At 39.9% G+C, this 17,053-nt stretch overlaps 3 protein-coding genes and 1 long non-coding RNA gene across 7 annotated transcripts; 3 read left to right on the plus strand and 1 right to left on the minus strand.

The window, feature by feature from the left end:
- Positions 1-533: 533 nt before the first annotated feature.
- LOC146582361 (uncharacterized) lies at positions 534-1,361 on the minus strand. Its single transcript, XR_014894744.1, has 3 exons — positions 1,245-1,361; positions 966-1,172; positions 534-885 (listed from the first exon to the last, which is right to left on the minus strand). It is a non-coding gene; the product is annotated as an uncharacterized LOC146582361 (long non-coding RNA).
- A 384-nt stretch (positions 1,362-1,745) lies between these two features.
- On the plus strand, positions 1,746-4,151 carry LOC146582362 (selenoprotein H-like). Of its 2 annotated transcripts, none has more exons than XM_085295822.1 (5): positions 1,746-1,762; positions 2,099-2,207; positions 2,776-2,918; positions 3,476-3,642; positions 3,841-4,151. In XM_085295822.1, the coding sequence occupies exons 1-4, from the start codon at positions 1,747-1,749 to the stop codon at positions 3,631-3,633; spliced, it is 426 nt and encodes a 141-aa protein (XP_085151948.1). In that variant the 5' UTR covers position 1,746; the 3' UTR covers positions 3,634-3,642; positions 3,841-4,151. The 2 variants fall into 2 exon arrangements, with proteins under 2 accessions (XP_085151948.1, XP_085151950.1); XM_085295824.1 differs by having other exon boundaries at positions 3,476-3,633.
- Positions 4,152-4,868: 717 nt separating this feature from the next.
- On the plus strand, positions 4,869-7,296 carry LOC146582363 (selenoprotein H-like). Its single transcript, XM_085248321.1, has 5 exons — positions 4,869-4,895; positions 6,029-6,155; positions 6,454-6,596; positions 6,683-6,799; positions 7,015-7,296. Exons 1-4 carry the CDS (start codon positions 4,880-4,882, stop codon positions 6,784-6,786), a joined length of 390 nt encoding a protein of 129 aa, XP_085104447.1. The 5' UTR covers positions 4,869-4,879; the 3' UTR covers positions 6,787-6,799; positions 7,015-7,296.
- Positions 7,297-9,525: 2,229 nt separating this feature from the next.
- Positions 9,526-16,021, plus strand: clp1 (cleavage factor polyribonucleotide kinase subunit 1). 3 transcript variants are annotated; one of them, XM_085295830.1, is made up of 6 exons: positions 9,526-9,734; positions 10,568-10,890; positions 11,037-11,144; positions 11,237-11,356; positions 13,490-13,627; positions 13,744-16,021. In XM_085295830.1, the coding sequence occupies exons 2-6, from the start codon at positions 10,618-10,620 to the stop codon at positions 14,428-14,430; spliced, it is 1,326 nt and encodes a 441-aa protein (XP_085151956.1). In that variant the 5' UTR covers positions 9,526-9,734; positions 10,568-10,617; the 3' UTR covers positions 14,431-16,021. The 3 variants fall into 3 exon arrangements, with proteins under 3 accessions (XP_085151956.1, XP_085151954.1, XP_085151955.1); XM_085295829.1 differs by having other exon boundaries at positions 9,527-9,734; positions 10,616-10,890; XM_085295828.1 differs by having other exon boundaries at positions 9,526-10,890.
- The last annotated feature ends 1,032 nt before the right edge of the window (positions 16,022-17,053 follow it).

Below are 17,053 nucleotides of genomic sequence, written 5' to 3' on the forward strand. Positions count from 1 at the left end.
AAGCCTCTTTGTCTTATCCACTGAGCAACTAGGCCTGCTGAGCCGCTCATTGCACATTGTATGGATCATTGTACATAAACAATGCTCTAATGACCAGCCAACTGTAGAAGATGTACTATTTGAACAAAGTCCAAAAAACATCACAACTGAATTCAACCAGATTGCAGAAGATGTTTCACAGCTATCTCAGCTGACTTCCATTTTCTACACTGACATTATACTATTTATAGAGTGAATGATCATCATCATCTTAATTGTTAATTAGTCTATTACAGCTGATGTAAACCAACACTGACCATGGGCACCACAGATACTGTGCAGCAGTTCATTGCAGTTCTTTACAATAAATCCACCACAGTACGACAAGCTGACCTCTTTATCCCATACAAACTACCCAGGATTTTATACGTGACACTTGAATAACACAAAGTTAGTATATCTTTGTTTGTTTTGCAGAAATATCCAGTCTGTGATTGAAGTGATGACATCACACGCAAGCTTTAAATTTGCAGTTTATAAAGTATCACTGAACAGTTCTTACCTTTAAACCTAGCCTAACACTTGCACTCCTTCCCAAGTATAAATGCTACAGAGGAACCTTTAAGCATTTGTTTAAAAAAAAAAAAAAAAAAAAAAAAATGTAAGCAGTAGGAAGTTCAGATATTGTCACGTGGCCGGTACCGAACAGGACTCAGGTGCAGAAACCCAGAGCGGAGACAGCAGATGATGCAACAATTTATTAGGTTTAAGTGCAAGAGAAAAACGTGGCAAAGACAAAAAAACAGCGAGACGTGGAGTCTTGGTGCGGCGTGGCCTGGGGAACGTGGCTATGGCGAGGGAATGAGGCCTGAGATGCGGAACGGAGCTGAGTGGGGAACAGTCACACTGAAGGAAGAGGATATAGGAGTTAGGTAGGTAGTGAAGGCAGCTCTGCAGTGGCCAGTTGTAAGAGCAGCAATTCTTACTTGCAGTTAGGGACCTGGAGTGTTGAGAGGGGGGTGATGAAGATCCAGGGGAGGCTGAGTGGCGTGGAAAAGCTGGCCTGAGATCCGGGGCTTCAGATGGAGTGTGATGGCAGGAGGGCAGGCAGGTGAGGCACAGAGAGATTTCCAGAATGATTACTAGGTATCCTGAGTCCAGAGGTGGAGTGTGAGCCAAGGTGGATACAGCAACTGTAGCACAAGAGAGTCGTGTTAACAGGATGAATCACAGCAAGAACTTAACGTATACGGCCTGTTACCAACATGTGTTGATGACGAACTGGCAGTGAATGAACATCAACGTGTGGTTTAAATCCCTCTGGCTTGATTGCCTGCAATAGGCTCCAGGTGTGCGGGAGCTGGAGTTGGCCCTGCCCAGGGGCGGATCCCAGGTCAGTTCAGGAGCCTTATGGAAATTCCAGCCACCCACCGCAGACCATGACAGATATTTTCTGTTATGGTGGCAAAGTGAGGACCTGCTGATTTACAATATGAGAAGCTATTACAGAGTGAGTAGAGATAAACAAAATAACACAATGACAGGCAACACAAAAGGGCTCAGACATTTTAGTGCACGTTTGAGGTTTGGATAATAATAATAATATTTAACACAATTTAGTGGGCTACACACTGAACTTAGAGGGTAAAACAAAGTATCGACCCTGTTGCACTAGTATCGAGCCGATGCCAGTACCAGCACTGGTATCAATACGATCAAAATTTGGGTCGATCCACCCACCTCTAGCTAAAAGCTTTTGTAACAGCGATGGCGCCGAAAGCAGGTAGGTGTGTGAATCCTAAATGCTACACTGCACCACTGAGATAAGTTTGTTTCCAGATCTTACACACACACTGCACGCTGTCTTATACAGTCTATAGCTACAGCAGCTGTCCGGTTTGGATTGGAATTTATCTGCGGAGTTAAAATCAGCAGGAGAAAGTTGGTCAAATGTTTACATTATGCGCTTTTTTTTACGTATTCACATGAAATGTCTGAGCATTTAATAATGTAGCAGGTTAAGTTCACTCCCCTGCCTTATCCAGCATTACATTCTGCAACACAATGCAAGCCCCTTTGTGTTATGAAACCATCACGTAACAGCACGTGCGCTGTTCAGGTCGTCGAGGGAGGAAGCGCAAAGCGGAGGCAGAGGAGCAGCAAACACCAGCAGGGAAGAAGAAGGAGCGAGCAGAGGAGGAAGGCAAAAGAGTGGTCATTGAACACTGGTGAATACACTAATCACATGATTATAAGCGGTGTAGTAAATACCCAGATCAACCACTGCTGTTGTCCACTCACTACTTATTATATGGTTTTATTCATTTTTAGTTTTTCCTTCTGAAATTTCAGTTTAAAAAAATCAGATGCTGTTGACTAGGTCATATAATCGTAAGACATTAATATAAATCCATTTTACAATATAAAAAACATCCATCCATTCTCTTCTGCTTATCCTTGTCAGGGTCGTGAGGTGTGTGGGTGCTTGATTGAAAAAGATTACTTTTAACAATGACAAATGCAACTGAGTATTTCATCTACAAAGTGGTACTTAAACAGTAAATTGTCTGTTTAGATTCTACAACAGTATTCTATGTTATGCAATTATTTTACGACTAATTCATAAATAAAGTAAAATCAAGTATAATTCTTTACTATAAAGAAAGAAAGTATTCTCTCTTTTGCATTCAAAGTTGTCCTTGGGCTTAGTACTTCCTTAAATGTACTTTTCTAATAAAAGCATCTTATCCGCCTGCACAGATGGCTACCTTATAGTTTACCTGTTGTTTCCTGCAGTAAAAGCTGCCGAGTGTATAGGCATAATGCTGAGGAGGTGAAATCTGCCCTCCTGGCTGCCTGTCCTGCACTGCCTGTGATCCTCAACCCTGAGAAACCCCGCAAGAAGAGCTTCGAAATCACTCTTATGGATGGAGACAAAGGTTAGGAAGATGAAAAGGAAAATCCAAGATTAATCCACCCCTTTTAGTGTTGCACAGGGAAAATATTAATGTTTATAGTGGCGATTGTGGCTCAATAGTTGGGAGTTCGCCTTGTAATCGGAAGGTTGCCAGTTCGAGCCCCGGCTTGGACAGTAATGGTCGTTGTGTCCTTGGGCAAGACACTTCACCCGTTGCCTACTGGTGGTGGTCAGAGGGCCCGGTGGCGCCAGTGTCCGGCAGCCTCGCCTCTGTCAGTGCGCCCCAGGGTGGCTGTGGCTACAACGTAGCTTGCCATCACCAGTGTGTGAATGTGTGGATGACTGGATGTGTAAAGCGCTTTGGGGTCCTTAGGGACTAGTAAAGCGCTATATAAATACAGGCCATTTACCATATAGTAGCTATATCGACTGTACAGAAATTGTTAAGCATGTGATTTGGTTTTTCACTCACTCTGTATTATCACAGGACTTGCTTTGGATTGCCATGTTCACATCAAAAATATTTCCTACTTGCAGTCTTCTAAATGACATTGTTCCTCTTTTCTCTGATTCCAAAAGAAAAATGCCTGTGGACTGGAATAAAGAAGGGTCCGCCTGCTAGGCTGAAGTTTCCTCAGCCTGATGTAGTAGTTGCTGCTCTACAGGAGGCTCTGAAAGTTGAGCGGATGCCAAAGTTTGTCAAAGCTGTTGCACAGAAAACATCAGCTACAGATTAAGTAAGAGATGTACGTTCCCCATAATTTAATCTGGCTGTCAGTTGAAACAGGTTGTAGATATTTCTTCTTTTATAATTATTTTATTTTGAGGCAAACATCCATCCATATTATTTGTGGAAAATCTCAGGCTACGCTGAGCTGTTGATGATGCTTTGCCTGTGTTTATCGGAAAGAACTGACTATTCCTGTCCAATGTTTATGTTTTAGCCCAGCGTTCAGGAGATGTGACCAGTGGAAGCACAAAATGATGAGGAGTGACCAAGGAGATGTTCTCAGTCCCTCCTCTGATGAGTCAAGTGCCAACTGTTGTCATCTTCTGGACACATGAGGTCATCTGGTGGAGCATAATGATGCTAATGATGTTTTTATATGTGTTTTGGTAAATTAGAGATTTTCTTTGTTACTTTTTAGATTTTTTACTTACTCTAGCCAAACACTTAATTGTTTTGTGCAAGTTAATTTTGCTGTGTTCAACTGGATGACTTGATACAACAATAAATCATGTTTTTTTTTCTGTCCATCCACTTTCTTTATTATGGTCACAGGGGGTCTGAAGCCCATCCCAGTTGTCCTTGGTAGAGGCAGGGTACACCCTTCACAGATCGCCAATCTATTGCAGGGCTAAAATGGAGATACAATCAACCATTCATATTCACATTTATGCCTACAGCCAATTTAGAATCGCCAGTTAGTCTAATTAACTTAACCCAATGAATGTTTTTGGACTTTGGGAGGCTGGAGACTGCTCAATTCAAACACTGGACATTCTTTCTGCAAAGCAACAATGGTAACCATTACTGTGTTGCACTTTTGACCTTTTCCTAAATGTAAATCAGCAGGACCAAGATAAACACAAAAAATATGTTTAATTTACTCAGGCAGGAACACACATAACCCTTTAAATCAGGTAACACACGTTCACTGCTTTAACTTTATATGCTTAAGTGTGTTGCCACCATACAAACACCATGTATTCCTGTTCATGTATAGGTACATACAAAGATAATAAAAGAACACTTATGCTAATGCTGTATGTGTTTAACAAACGGTTTGCATTTTTACTTTAAATGCAGTTTTAGTTAAATTACAGTAATTATATTAACACATTAGAAATAATAACGATAGATCTCATTTTCATTCATGCTCAGAAAACTTCCTACTAATGGTTTCGCCCAGCCAAACTGAAACCCCCTTCCCAAATATATTGGTACAGTCGACATGCGCGCGCCAAAGTTTTGTAACAGCAATGGCGTCCAAAGCAGGTGGGTGTGTGTTATAGGAATGTAAACAATACCGTATTTTTTTTTCTACAACAAAAGCTGTAACGGAGTTTGTCTGAGGAGGAAGACGGTTGTACCATTTTGATCCAGCGGTTATCATCTCCATGACTGTTTCAGCCTGTCTTTGTAGGTCATTTAGCTGAATGGCTACATGAACCGGAGCAAAGTAGTAACTGCGAAGATATTTACATTATTCACTTTCTAAACTCGTTAAATGTAGCAGGAGTCGGCGCGCTGACCTTTCTGACCATGTTTATTATGCAACGACTCATTAAATGGGTCATTATTATTACTATTCTGTTGGGTTATGAAACTTCTGAGCTTGCACGTGCCCGAGTCCTCCTCTACTCACTCTCCTCCCACCAAGGGCATGACAGGAGGAGTTGGAGCATTAGGCATTTATAAAACAGACTTCTTTACTTCATTTTATAAGGTTATACATTAAATATGACATGTAGCACAGCTGCATCCGAAATTATTTTGTACTCGAGTTCTGTGACAAACTGGCGATCACAGTGTAAACCCCATGTCGCCCTATTTAAGCTGGGAGTCTTACAGCCCAACTGCAATCCTGAACTGAATAAACAGAAGAAGATGGTGGATGGATGATTGCTTTATTTTTGGGCTTTTGTAAGACTCTACTAAGGCCAAAGACACCTCAGGCTAAATAAGTAGGTGGGTGGGCATAGGACCAGCATTCACCAGGAAGGGGCCTATGGTTTTATTTAACCATGGCAAGGGAAGCAACATGTGCCAGCTACTTGCAAAGGATCAAGTAAATCGATGAACTGCATGTATTTTTTCTTTTGGGAAACTGACTTCTTTTGCCTACATACTTCACTTGCACATTGTGCATCACTGGCCTTTTGATTGTGAATTTGAATTTCACTTTTTGACAAGCAGCCACTAAAGATACACCCTTGAGTCCTCAATTGTAGCTTCTTGTGCAGGCCACTGTCTCCTCTGTCTTATTGATGTTTTTAGAAATTTTCCATTCAGTATTGTGCGGCCTGATTGAATTCTGGGTCATGGACAAAAGGACAGAGGATAAATGAGATATGGAGGCACAAATTCAAGAAACAGCCAAACACAAAACTGCGCATGTGTGTTTGTAGGTCGTGGTGGGAAGAAGCGCAAAGCAGAAGTTCAAGCAGAGGAGGAGAAACCCTCAGTGGAGGAAAAGAAGGGCAGAGGAGAGGATGAAAGCAGCCAGGAAGGCCTCAGGGTGGTCATTGAACACTGGTAAAGAAAAAAAAATGTAATCACGTTATAATCAGTGGTGAAGGAAATGCTAATTGTGTTTATTTAAAGTGAGTAAATATAGCCCCCATTTTAAAATACTTAATTAAAAATAAAAATCAAAGTGTTTAAGTATCAGAAGTGAATGCATTGATTAGGTGGAAAAAAAACAATAGTTCTCATGAAATCTGTTTATATTATTATTGAACCAGAACCAAAATAGATAACATCACAGTTCACTGTGTAACTCAACTCTTAAAATCTGCAAAAAGATGTAATCTTGATGTGTCACTTCTGGCAGTAAAAGCTGACGAGTGTACGGGCGTAATGCTGAGGAGGTGAAATCCGCCCTCCTGGCTGCCCACCCTGAACTGACTGTGGTCCTCAACCCTGGGAAACCTCGCAGGAACAGCTTCGAGATCACTCTGCTGGACGGAGGCAAAGGTAAACAGGATTTACTCAGCAATGTGGATCTTTCATTGTAAAAAAAAGAAATGATACAAATGACATTTTCTTCCTGATTCCTAAAGAAACATCTCTGTGGACTGGAATAAAGAAAGGCCCACCTCGTAAGCTGAAGTTTCCACAGCCTGATGTGGTAGTTTCTACTCTGCAAGAGGCTCTGAAGGCTTAGACACCAAGTGAAGGTTTGGCAAAGCGGTTTGACTGAATAATGAATGCATAAAAAAACAGAAAATAAGAAAATCCAGCTTTACTTCTTATTCACAGTAAACTGGTAACTCATGTAGCTTTGTAAATAGAATCAAGTCAAAATGCCTTATGAATTGCAATGCAGCTGTTCAGTGAACAACAGTTGTGTATAAGTGTCTTTTTAACAAAACTTTTCCCATGTTATTTGCAGCCCAACATTCAGATGCAGCCAGTGGAAGCAAAAATGATGAGAAGTGACCAAGGAGACGTTCTCAGTCCCTCCTCTGATGAGCCATGCTCTAACTGCTGCCATCTTCTGGGTGCATGGTGACACCTAGTGGAGCTTAGTCGAGCCAAAGCATTTCTCTGACACATTACTGCTGTTTACTGTTGTGTTTCACAAACGTTCAGTTGTGGTTTTATGTCTGTTTTGTTTTTGGGGTTTTTTGATAAATAAAATCTTTTTTGGGGTAATTGTGTGTATTTTGTTACAACTATCCAAACACTCAGCTGTTATTATGGAAAGGTTTTCTTATTTTTATTCAGGAACCAAGTGTGGAGAAGAAAACTAGAGATACAATTTGTGTGTTGAAACACATTAATGCTCACATGCATTCAGAAAGTAGCAATGTTTTTGATTGACTCAATACTATAAAACCCCTATTAGCATTTATATTTTTATTAACAACATATTGCAACTCTTGGCAAATAAAGTACATGTTACTAATTGATAGGATTAATAGTTTTAAACAGCTGGCAAAGCACCTTGTATCATATTTTAGAAGGTTGTGCAATTACATTCACCTAAGCAATGGCCTTAATTAGTAACTTGAGGGCTCTGATCTTAGTCTTGTGCAAAAAAGTCATCTTCCAAACGTGATCGCAAATATTTGCTAAAAACGGTTGCTGGTATTTAAAAAGTTTTAAATCACTCGTTGGCCTTAAGAAATGAGTATATCAGAAGAACAGCTGAGGTTAAGCAGTTTGGAGACAAAGTTAGAGAGGAAAGGAGATGGTTAGAACATGTGCAATGGGTACATTGGATAAAGTATGTTCAATGTGGAGTTTCCAAACAGGAGGAAAGAGGAAGACCACAGAGAAGGTAGTGAAGGAAGACACGCAGAGGGTTTGCGTGACAACGGGGATAGAGTGAGTTGGAGACGCGATCCGTTGTGGCGACCCCAAAAGGAAGCAGCCGAAAGAGGAAGATTTGTTAATCTGTCTGTAATCTATAGTGATGGGACGTTCTGTATCGAGGCTTCGGAGCGTGTGTCGAGTAATGGAGGGGGCGTTTCCGCGAAGCGCATATCGAAGCTTGCTTCATTTATGGGAGGAGCTGAAAATGATGACGTCCGAAGCCTCGCTGCCCGGCTGTACCACGTGACTGGTTCATGAAGTGGTTCGAACTTTGCCGCGAGATATGACAGCGATATAAACCCTCAGACTTCATTCAAAATGTGGGTGTTTGATGGAGAGTTGCGGTTAGAGAGAGTTTGGAGACCGTTTGGAGGTTTATGAGAGTGAGGAGAGAAAGTCAGGAGAGAATGGAGCCAGCTAAGAAGAGGAGGATGTCCTCCCCTGTGTGGGAACATTTTGATTTTATTCCTCCCAACAAGGTATGTAAATTTCTACAGAAGATGTATTGTCATGATACTGATGGTGCAATACAATTTATGTTGAGCTGTCTTGACTTTTGTACAAGGTGAAGTGTTTGCTATGTGCCAGGGAGCTGGGATATAACAACAACACCTCATCCATGCTTAGGCACTACAGAGCTTTGCATGAGAATAAGAGGAACACCGATTGTGGAGCAAGACCAGGTGAGCCATCAAATGCAATGATAATATAGCATGCAGTAATGTTACTAAATGATATAACAATATTATACAACTGTTATAAGTTACGTGTGTGATATTTATATTTGTGCTTTGTCTTTATTGTCTTTCCTCAGGAGAACAATCTCAAATAGATGAAGACCTGGTCAGCATGGTGATTGAGGACTCACAGCCATTTAGCATTGTGGAGGACAAAGGATTCAAAAGATTTGTTAAATCATTAAATCCCAGCTATGTTCTCCCCACTAAAAAGGACGTAAAAGCAGTGAAAATTTAGTTTTTACAGAATAAAATGTGAACAGGCAGGACTGAGGCTCAAAGCCTCAGTGTGTAGCTGTCCATACCTCAACGTTACAAAAGCACAACTACTGTCCACACCCCAACCACACCTCACCTCACAGTAAATGATCATTTCCATTTCAAGCATTTCCAAATAATCATTTCCCATACTGCCACTATAAATATACACAGTATACTGCCATCACTACAATATAGATGTTTTACACACTCCTTTTGTTGTTGACATTTACAGGCTGTGTGCAAAATGCCACACTCTTCAAATTCATGCCAGCTATTATTTTTACGTCCAGTAGGTGTCCTGCTAGAGCAAATGAAGCTTCATGAAGCTTCGCGTTGGGGTGAACCAATTGGATGAAAAGCTTCAGTGCTTCATGGGGCTTCATCTGCCCATCACTAGTAATCTATAATCTGTCAAATGTCTCTTGTGTGAATGATATCAAGCCATTTTGATCCCCCCAAAACATTCCTGTCACAAGGTAGAAGCTACAATGAATTTCGTGTCATATGCCAAGCTAATATAAACAAGTCGCGTTGTGAGGACGTCACACAATGACACCGAAAACGCGATCGTCTGCCAAGTGTTTGCGAAATGTTGCTTTGTTTTGTTTTTGCCTTAAATATAAACAAGGATAGCAGACACACAAAAAGGATTCAAAGTCTTCCGTTTTTGGCAGACGAACATTTTGTTTGAATAATTGCCAGGATGTGACGTCATTGTCCCGCGACCAGGCAAGTCGACTCAACGGTTCCTCATGAGCACGGGACCGATTTCCTTCTACAATAAGTCTTGAAATTGGTGCGTAACTTTTATATATTACAAATTAATACGTTTTAGACTTTTGCTTGACGTTGCGAGAATCGTCTAGGCGGGTTTGTAAGCAGTGATTCGACCTTTGCTAATCTTAGAAAGGTCGAATTAGCCGTGGCTCCGCTAGCTGGTTTGTTGATTTAAGGGGTTTCCCTCGTAACTTTACTTGAACCCATCATTGTACGTAATCAGTTGTGTTTTTATAATTTGACTTATCCGTTTCACTTTACAGGTAGCCAAGATTAATTACGCCGCCGTGGTTTTAGGACAAAATCACTGAAGTGTGTTTCCATTTCAGAATATCGTGGGCCTTCTGCTGGAAGGGCTGGAGTTGTGTTGTATTTTATGATTGCTTTTAGCATCGTATATAGAAAACATTTTTCAGAGAATAAATATGTTGAAAATATATGGACCAACTTTGGAGCATAACATTTTTAGGGAAGTCGAAAATGGTCGAGCAGAAAATGTTCAAAAAATGACTCATGATCTCAGATTGACTAATCCTGCAGATGGAAAACACCGATCACATCACAGTATTTAAACAATTCCATCTTTTACTCTGTGTGATTAAGTTTATCTTTTATGCATACAATGTTAAAACACCAAATTAAAAATAATGTGAGGGGTAATGCTAGAGTTACAATTAGTGTTATTAAAAAGTTGTAAAACTACAGTGGTTAGCTTGTGACTTTAAAATGCAAATACTTAATAAAGATCCATGTTAACACACTTTCCTTTAAGCATTGCTTTATTAGAGAAGCTATGTGGAATGTTTTGTTGTATTACTACGCTATGTATGCATGTAACTTTTTTCTTTTCAGCATGCTACTTCTGCCAAATTATTGCAACCTAAAGTTTCTCGTTGACAGTCATGGCAACAGAGGGGGTGGAAAAGACGAGTGAAGATGCTCCAGCAGCTGGAAAGGCCAGCACCAGGTATGACCTGGAAAAGGAGACTGAACTTCGCTTTGAGGTGGAGTCAGGGGAAGCAGCTGAACAAGTTGAGCTGGAGCTGCTCACAGGAATGGCTGAGGTGTTTGGCTCCGAGCTAAACCGAAACAAAAAGTATACATTTGGACCAGGCTCTAAGATTGCAGTTTTCACTTGGCAAGGCTGTAGTGTGAATCTTTATGGGAAGCCAGAGGTAAGCACGTGGATGAGAATACTTGCAGATTTAGGAGAGTTCAAATGTGTCTGTTGTGTTACATTTAGTCGCATCATTGTGTGTTTCACTTTGGGGGGAAAAAAGACAAAGCCACAAATACCATCATCTTGCTTTCATCACCGCAGGTTGCTTATGTGTCCAAGGATACGCCCATGCTGCTCTACCTAAACACACATGCAGCCCTTGAACAGATGAGAAAACAAGCAGAGCGTGACAATGAGAGGGGGCCAAGGGTATGTTTGAATGGGGAACTACTTCATATAGTAACTTATCAGATCCCATGAGTGCTTCTTGGATTAATGCTAAATTATAAATCGACCCTCAGGTGATGGTGGTGGGACCGACAGATGTTGGGAAGTCAACGGTGTGTCGGCTGCTTCTCAGCTATGCTGTGAGGGTTGGAAGGAGGCCAACATTTGTGGAACTGGATGTTGGACAGAGTGGGGTAAGATCAAGTGGAATTACCATTATAAATATCAAACAGTCGGCTGGTATTTAAAATATTGCATATCACAGCCTGCAGACTCAGCTGTCTTGATTTTGTGCAAAGTGATGCTAAAGCATGTACAGCATCTACTTTGTTTATTTAGCTTTATAGCTGTGATGATCCCCCTGTTGGTCTGCCCATGTGGCTTTTTCTGTTTTATCAGATGCACAAGTTCTGGAAAAAAAATCTTGACATCTGTTTTAATATCTGTACAAAGAAAAAGAACATTAGTCTTTCAGTTGTTTAGTCACTGGTGTTAATTCAAGTCATTGCAGTAAAGAACAAAGAATTCTACACAGGATTGAGAGCACTGAATTCCTCCTTTCATTTATTAAAGGGAAAAACTATCCAAACGTACCTGGTCCTGTGTGAAAAAAGTATTTGCCCCCTAAATCTAGTGACTGGTTATGCCATCATTTTCAGGAAAAAACTACAATCGGGTATTTGCGATATCTGGGAATAACTTTCAGATTACTTTGGAGGAATTGTGGACCACTTTTCTTTGCAGTAGTTTTAATTCAGCCACACTGGAGGGTTTCCAAGCATCTCAATTTGATTTAAGTCCAGGCTTTAAGTAGACCACACCAAAGTCTTCATTTTGTTTTCTTACGAGTCATTCAGAGGTGGACTTGGTGGCATGTTTTGGATCATTGTTATACTGCATAAGCTAAGTCCGCTTGAACTGATCGACACCCTCATTCAGGATTTTCTCATAGAGAGCATAGAGGTTCCATAAATTACAGCACCCTAGACTATCGTACTACCAGCACCATGTTTGCTGATTAAAATAGTTCCACTTTTCTCTCATTAGTCCACAAGTCTTGGGGATTATTAAGTTGTTTTTTGCCAAATGTGAGATGAGCCTTTGTGTTCTTTTTGGTTAGCAGTGGTTTTCTCATTTTAGCAGTGGTTTTCTCATTTTAGCAGTAGTTTTCTTATTTTAGCAGTGGTTTTCTCATTTTAGCAGGGGTTTTCTCATTTGATTTCTCCCATGGATGCCATTTTTGCCCAGACTTTCTTATTGTTAAGTCAAAAACACTGACCTTAACAGAGACAAATGAGGCCTGCAGTTCTTTAGATATTGTTCTGGGTTCTTTTGTGACCTCCTGGATGAGTCATCGATGCGCTCTTGAAGTAATTTTGGTTGGCCAGCCACTCCTGGCAAGGTTCACCAATATACCAAGTGTTCTCCATTTGTGGCTAATGGCTCTCACTGTGGTTTACTTTGCAGTCCCAAAGCCTTAAAAATGAATTTGACCCTTTCCAGACTCATAGAAGTCAGAGAGTTTGTTTCTCAACTGTTTCTTTAGATTGTAGCACAATGTATTTCTTTTAGCCCACTTCACATTGTCATACAGGATCTATATTTCTTGATTCAACAGGTCTTGTAGTAATCAGACCTGGGTGTGGCTAGTAAAATTGAGCTCAGGTTTCCAGAAAATGTGGTTAATCATAGTTGATGATTCAATAAGGGAGCAGATTACTTTTTCACACTGGTAAGTTTAGATAGCTTTTTCCCCTTAATAAATGAAATTGTCAATTTTTTTTTTTCATTTACTCAGGTTACCTTTGTCTAATATTAAAATTTGTTTAATCTGAAACATGTAATTGTTTACAATTACAAGAAAAAATTGTCAATATACCAAGTATTTTTTTTAGGAATGGATCACCTAATAAGTATACTTATTGGAACAATAAGGCGATAGGTGTTCGTGCCTTTGTTGGTAATATAGCATATGAAGCAGTTTGGTCAAAGTTTGTAAATTACAGTATGTCTGTTAATAAAGTATCTGTGTTAGTCATTTGATTGCACTCTATGTTGACTGTAAAGATCTGAACAATGCTGAACAGGACATTTGTTTTATGTGGGACACAGACAAAGTGGCTTTCTTCATATGATGCAGCATGATTAGTGCTTCCACAGATGGTATCATGTATCTTGTTTTTTGTTGTTTTTTGGGGGGGTTGTTTGTTTGTTTGTTTTAATCTGCTTTGGGTTTTCTGTTTTTTTGTGGATAATCTAAAGACCTTAATTTTAAAAAATGCAGTTGTTATCAGTTTGAGTAGTAAAAGAAAATTCTGCTCCTTCAGGTGTCTGTACCCGGCACAGTGTCAGCGCTCTGCATCGAGCGTCCAGCGGACGTGGAGGAGGGTTTCTCAGTCCAGGCTCCTTTGGTCTACCACTTTGGCTCTACTAGTCCAGGGACCAACATCAAACTTTACAACAAGGTAAAAAAAAGAATGAGTCTAGACCCTTCCTGACATAGTCTGGAGACAAAACTCTAAATTTTTCGTACGTTGTCTTTACCTGTTGAGCATTTAAATCTTTTTGTCACAACATGCAGCTGACATCGTGCCTGGCTGAGGTGTTTTCCCAGCGCTGTGAAGTGAACAGGAAAGCCAGTGTAGGAGGCTGCATCATCAACACCTGTGGCTGGGTGAAGGGCTCTGGATACCAGGCTCTGGTCCACTGTGCGTCAACCTTTCAGGTGGATGTGGTTCTGGTATTGGACCATGAAAGGCTCTACAATGAACTCAAAAGAGACCTCCCTCACTTTGTGCGGGTTGTGCTCCTACCCAAGTCCGGGGGAGTCGTGGAACGCTCCAAGGAGTGTCGGCGGGATACTCGGGATGAGAAGATCCGCGAGTATTTCTACGGCTTCCGTGGAGTCACCTTCTACCCCTTTTCTTACGAAGTGCGTTTCTCAGACGTTCGCATCTATAAAATTGGCGCTCCATCCATCCCGGACTCATGCCTGCCACTGGGAATGTCCCAGGATGACACACAGCTAAAACTGGTGCCTGTTACTCCAGGAAGAGACCTCACATACCACGTCCTAAGCGTGAGCAGTGCTGAAGACGGAGATGAAGGTGCTAGAAAGGGCATAGTGGAGAGTCCTGTGTGTGGCTTTATTGTGGTGACTCATGTAGATACTCAGACACAGGTGATGAAGGTGCTCTCCCCAGCACCTAGACCCCTGCCCAGGCATACTCTGCTCATCATGGACATTCGCTTCATGGATATGAAATGAAGCAGGCCCTCAGAGGAGAGGACTTGGATCGAAGACGTCCTGCTGGGTACCCTTTTTATTTTAAGGCTATCTTGTTTGTACTTTACAGAGAAAACATTTTAAGTGTTGAAATTCGGAATGCATCATTTTTTGTGGTTCATGTGAATCCAGTTTTCAGCCTGTTTCATACATTTTATGATTTAATTTCTACTTATTCAACAATAAGATGATGGGGAGCAGGGTTTTTTATACTGAAGATTTTTCGTCTCATTGCACAGAAGAGGGAATTAAATAAGAAAAAAACATTACTCTCTACACTAGCCGTTGGTCAATTTGTTGTGTTATCAATTTTAGCATGAGCTGGGAATTGGTGCATCCCTAATAGAAATTGAAAGCAGCTGTAAATTCTAGACCACACTGCACAGATGTCTGTAGAAAAGGATTTTTTTTTATCAAAGCAAAGATAAAATATTTTTCTTCATAATCTGTTTCATAGAGATTTTTTTCTCTTGAGTAATAAATTTTTTAAATGTAAAAAGTTGTGTGAGTTTGTTTTTAATTACACTATCTGACTATCTATCAGTATGTTTCCCTTACTAACAAACAATAATTTAATTATCTGCATACCCAATATGTAATGAGCTGAGGATGGAACACACTTAATGAACTTAATTCTAATCCAATCAAACCTGGGAATACTTTGCAGTTTTATAACCTTTCCTAAAGAAATTTAATGTTTTATTCAGTAGGTCTTCTGTTTTGACAAAAGAAAGGCAAATAATAATAACCTGTAGGCTTCATTAAAACACACACAGTACCAGCATGCTAGTGATTGTTTGGGAGCACTACACTAGCAGGTCATTTAATATTTGTTCTGTAAACACTTACCAGCTTACCAAACCATACCAGATGCTCTTTTAATTTTTTAGAGTAACAGCGTTTCTATGTATGACAACATGACTTATAAGCATACACAAAAACAACACTGTGTGATGCATAATACGTGCAAATATCTCAAACTAAGTATATAATAAATAAGTGTAGATATTTAAATGTAAGCACGTGGTTCAAAAAAATAATATTGGATAGATTTGTTGTCTTTGAATCTTTTCTTGCTAATATTTTGTGTTTTTTTTGTTTTGTTTTTTTTCTGAACCTTTGTTTTATTAAATTACTTAATTTTTCTTTTCTATTCCCTGCCTGCCATATGTAGTGTTTCTTTGCACCTACTTTATGCATGTCAGTGTTAACCATTTGTCATAACCAGCAGGGTGTGGATTAATCGTAGGTGGGTCTTTTGTGGAGGGTTGAGATGGCCATCTGGAACGTAGATTGTGAATTTTGTGGAAAAGAAACCGTGTAAAACCATTTCAAGTAGGTGTACCGTCAAAATATTTTCACAAACAGCTTATGGCAAATAAAACTCCTTATTAAAAAATATAGAAATCAGTATCTGGTGTGACTGCTGTTTTCTTTTTAAACAGCAGTTGTTCTCTTTGGTGTATAGCATTTTTTTCCCCTAAGGTATGTTCCAGGTGGGTTGTTTTAAGCATTTTCGGTGGATTTGCCACACTAATGTGAATTTAGGTATTAAAGCTGTTTTCAAGCAAAACTGCCCTTTCTTTCTTTCTTGTTTGTGCTCCTTGCAGCTTCACTGTTACAGCTTTATTCCTCTCATTCATATGCATGTATTCTATCTTGCTTTGTTAACTTTCCTCTTCTCTCTCCAGGCTCTCTTCTATCTGCTTCATACTTTCACTACAGATCACAATGTTATCTGCAAACATTATAGTCCACAGATACTCCTGGCTTACCTCATATATCAAAATGTCCATCACAATTACAAACAAGAAGGGTCTCAGAGCAGATCCCTGATATAAACCCACCCCGACCATGAACCCAACCAACTGATTCACTAACTTTCCGCAAAGCTCTTAAACTCCTTCTATCATCTCAATACACTCTTTCACTGATAGTATCTTTCCATCTCTATTCTTAACCATCCAAACTGCTGCACATCCTTTCCAGCTTAGTCTCCAGTCTCATAAGCATTTTCCTTTACCAACTAGCCACTAGGAACTCCTGTCTACTGTCTGTCTCCCACTTTTTCTTCGCTACCCTCTTCCATTTGTTGTGCCAAAAGTGATTGCGTGCCAAAAACTGATTTCCAGCGTTTCTGTGTATTTTTACGTGTAATATCTTTATGTATGTTGGTAAATAGACTTCGGTGAACACTGTTTATATAAAAAAAATTATAGAATTAAAAATATAGAATTAAAAAATTATCTGTGTTTCAAGTATCTTTATAACTCTATTTTATTGTACTTACTTTATAACCAATCTGGTCCTGTATCCCCACTTAAAGTATTTTTACAGAACTATTGTAATATTTGCTGCTATTTCTGGAGTCCTCTTGGCCAACTTACATTTTTAATGTTAATGAGATTTTTTTTAACTGCATAAATAAAGGTTATATAAAAGTCACTGACAAAAACTGATTGCGGCTTCTACCTTCTTGCACGAATGTTGTTTGTGGCTCAAGATAACTTTATGTCATCCATGAGGGACGCATTTGACATATGTTTCACATATTATAGCCCAACAAGTTACTTAAAGCAGTTTAAATACGAGCAATCAGTTTTTG

The sequence above is a fragment of the Mchenga conophoros genome, linkage group LG2 (assembly GCF_057382185.1).
Source record: "Mchenga conophoros isolate Kocher_MC1m ecotype Shallow Benthic linkage group LG2, M_conophoros_male_GT1.1, whole genome shotgun sequence".
In the NCBI taxonomy this organism is placed as follows: Eukaryota; Metazoa; Chordata; class Actinopteri; order Cichliformes; family Cichlidae; genus Mchenga; species Mchenga conophoros.

Coding starts and splice junctions, on each gene's coding strand:
- LOC146582362 (XM_085295822.1), top strand. Junction 2,208..2,775: donor AGAGTGGTCATTGAACACTG/GTGAATACACTA, acceptor TGTTTCCTGCAG/TAAAAGCTGCCGAGTGTATA. Junction 2,919..3,475: donor TCTTATGGATGGAGACAAAG/GTTAGGAAGATG, acceptor TGATTCCAAAAG/AAAAATGCCTGTGGACTGGA.
- clp1 (XM_085295828.1), top strand. CDS start 10,618: ATGGCAACAGAGGGGGTGGAAAAGACGAGTGAAGATGCTCCAGCAGCT. Junction 10,891..11,036: donor ATCTTTATGGGAAGCCAGAG/GTAAGCACGTGG, acceptor TCATCACCGCAG/GTTGCTTATGTGTCCAAGGA. Junction 11,145..11,236: donor ACAATGAGAGGGGGCCAAGG/GTATGTTTGAAT, acceptor ATCGACCCTCAG/GTGATGGTGGTGGGACCGAC.